The 1,989-nt window shown below is 46.7% G+C and overlaps 1 protein-coding gene across 1 annotated transcript in view; it reads right to left on the bottom strand.

The window, feature by feature from the left end:
• USP48 (ubiquitin specific peptidase 48) overlaps nucleotides 1-1,989 on the bottom strand; it is a 34,351-nt gene continuing 32,362 nt past the window's right edge. Inside the window, exons 25-27 of the mRNA XM_027908787.1 lie at nucleotides 371-419; nucleotides 208-234; nucleotides 1-111 (exon numbers count right to left, since the gene is read on the bottom strand). Of these exons, the coding sequence (XP_027764588.1) occupies nucleotides 89-111; nucleotides 208-234; nucleotides 371-419 (99 nt within the window). The 3' untranslated portion in view covers nucleotides 1-88. The remainder of the gene's footprint in view (nucleotides 112-207; nucleotides 235-370; nucleotides 420-1,989) is intronic.

Below are 1,989 nucleotides of genomic sequence, written 5' to 3'. Positions count from 1 at the left end.
TTTTTTTTTTTTTTTTTTTGGATGCTTTGAATGCCCCTACCACGTCCCAAAATCCTCTTCCCTTCGGGTCGCTCCTCTTGGAAAACCATCAGTGGCCGAGTAAACCAGTCCCTGGACGGGGGATAAAACAGCACCAGGAGATGAGGAGGGAGGTGGGACGGGGTGGAATTTGGGTAAAAAGGGAGGGGGAAGATCACCCAAACTCACCTTTAAATCCCTCTTCAGGCATACAAACTGGGATGGGAGGGAAAGGAAGGCGTTAGGAGTCGTTCTGATGGATGAACATCCCAAAGATGGCAAGGAAGTGCCACAATCCCCCTTTCCCACCCAAACTCTTGGCCCCCCCCCAACCTTCCCCCTCCCCTCTGACCTTGCATAACGTCGTCCATCGCCGCGTAATCCGCGATGGGCTCATCAGCCTGGAAAAAACACAGGAATATGGGAATGGAGGAGCCCAGGGAGCCACCTCGGAGGGGAGCAGGGACACGGGAACGCCAGGGGAGATCATTCCCTAATTCAGCTGGATTTTGGGGCTGGTACCCACAGAGCTCAGCAGCAAAACCAGCCAATAGAGGCCCTGGGGAAGAAAAAAATAAGGATTTTCCTCCCCCCCCCACCCCAAATAAGGATTTCCCACCGTCAAAAACAAACAAAAAAAGAAATAAAGATTTTTCTCCTCCAAAATGAAAAAAAGGTATTCCTCCTCTGAAACAAAACCCATCAAGATTTTCTTCCTCCAAAATAAAAAAAGGAGGACTTTCCTCCTCCAAATCAACAAAAAAATGGATATTCCTCTTCCAGAATAAAAAAAAAGATAAGGATTTTCTTCCTCCAAAACAAAACGAAACAAAACAAATGTGGATTTTCCTTCTCCAAAACAAAAATCTGAGGATTTTCCTTCTCAAAAGCAAGTATTTTCCTCCTCCAAAAAATAAACTAAAGAGATTTTCTTCCTCCAAACCAAAACCAATAAAAATAAGGATTTTCCTTCTCCAAAATAAAAACAATTAAGGATTTTGCTCTTCCAAAGCAAACTGGATATGCCCCCTCCAAACCAAAAAAAAATTATGGATTTTCCTCCTGCAAAACAAGTGTTTTTCTCCTCAACAACCCCCCTCCCCCACAAAACAAACAAACAAACAAAAACAAAACAAAAAAACAAAACAAACAACAACAAAAAACCACCAAAAATGCAAACAAAACAAAAAAACCCAACAAAACAACAACAACAACAAACAACACACAAAAACCCCACAAAAAACCAAAAAGAGATTTTCCTCCTCGCAAGCAAAACCAATAAGGATTTTCCTCCTCCAAAACAAAAGAAATCGAGGATTTTCCTCCTCAAAACCAAGACTAAACAGGATTTTCCTCCTCCAGGAAGGGGCTCCATGAGGAACTCCCTGAATTTTCCCCAATTTTCAGAGGTCCCACCACACATTTCCCTTTGACTGCACGAATCCAGCTGGATTCTGGGTGGGATCCCCGTGGATTTTGGGCTGGATCCCCCTGGATTTTGTGTGGGACCCCCATGGATTCTGGGTGGGATCCCTGTGCATTTTGGGTGGATCCCTGTGGATTTTGGGCCACATCCCCATGTATTCTGGGCTGGATCCACGTGGATTGTGAGCAGATGCCCGTGGATTTTGGGCAGATGCCCTGGATTTTGGGTAGGATCCCCCTGAACTGTGGGTGGGGTCCCCATGGATTTTGGGCCAATCCCCCTGGTTTTTTGGGTGGAATCCCCATGGATTTTGGGCCAGATCCCTCTGCATTGTGGGCGGGATCCTCATGGATTCTAGGCTGGATCTCTGTGGATTGTGGGCAGATCCCCACAGATTTTGGGTGATTCCCCTGGATTTGGGGCGGATCCCTGTGGATTTGGGGTGGATCCCTGTGGATTTGGGGCGGATCCCTGTGGATTTGGGGTGGATCCCTGTGGATTTGGGGCGGATCCCTGTGGATTTGGGGCGGATCCCTGTGGATTTG

Source organism: Empidonax traillii, unplaced genomic scaffold, assembly GCF_003031625.1.
Source record: "Empidonax traillii isolate 1590-97213 ecotype Southwest subspecies unplaced genomic scaffold, ASM303162v1 scaffold1842:size151822, whole genome shotgun sequence".
NCBI lineage: Eukaryota > Metazoa > Chordata > Aves > Passeriformes > Tyrannidae > Empidonax > Empidonax traillii.
The sequence above is the reverse complement of the archived record's forward strand: the minus strand, read 5'-3'. Positions and strand labels throughout refer to the sequence as shown.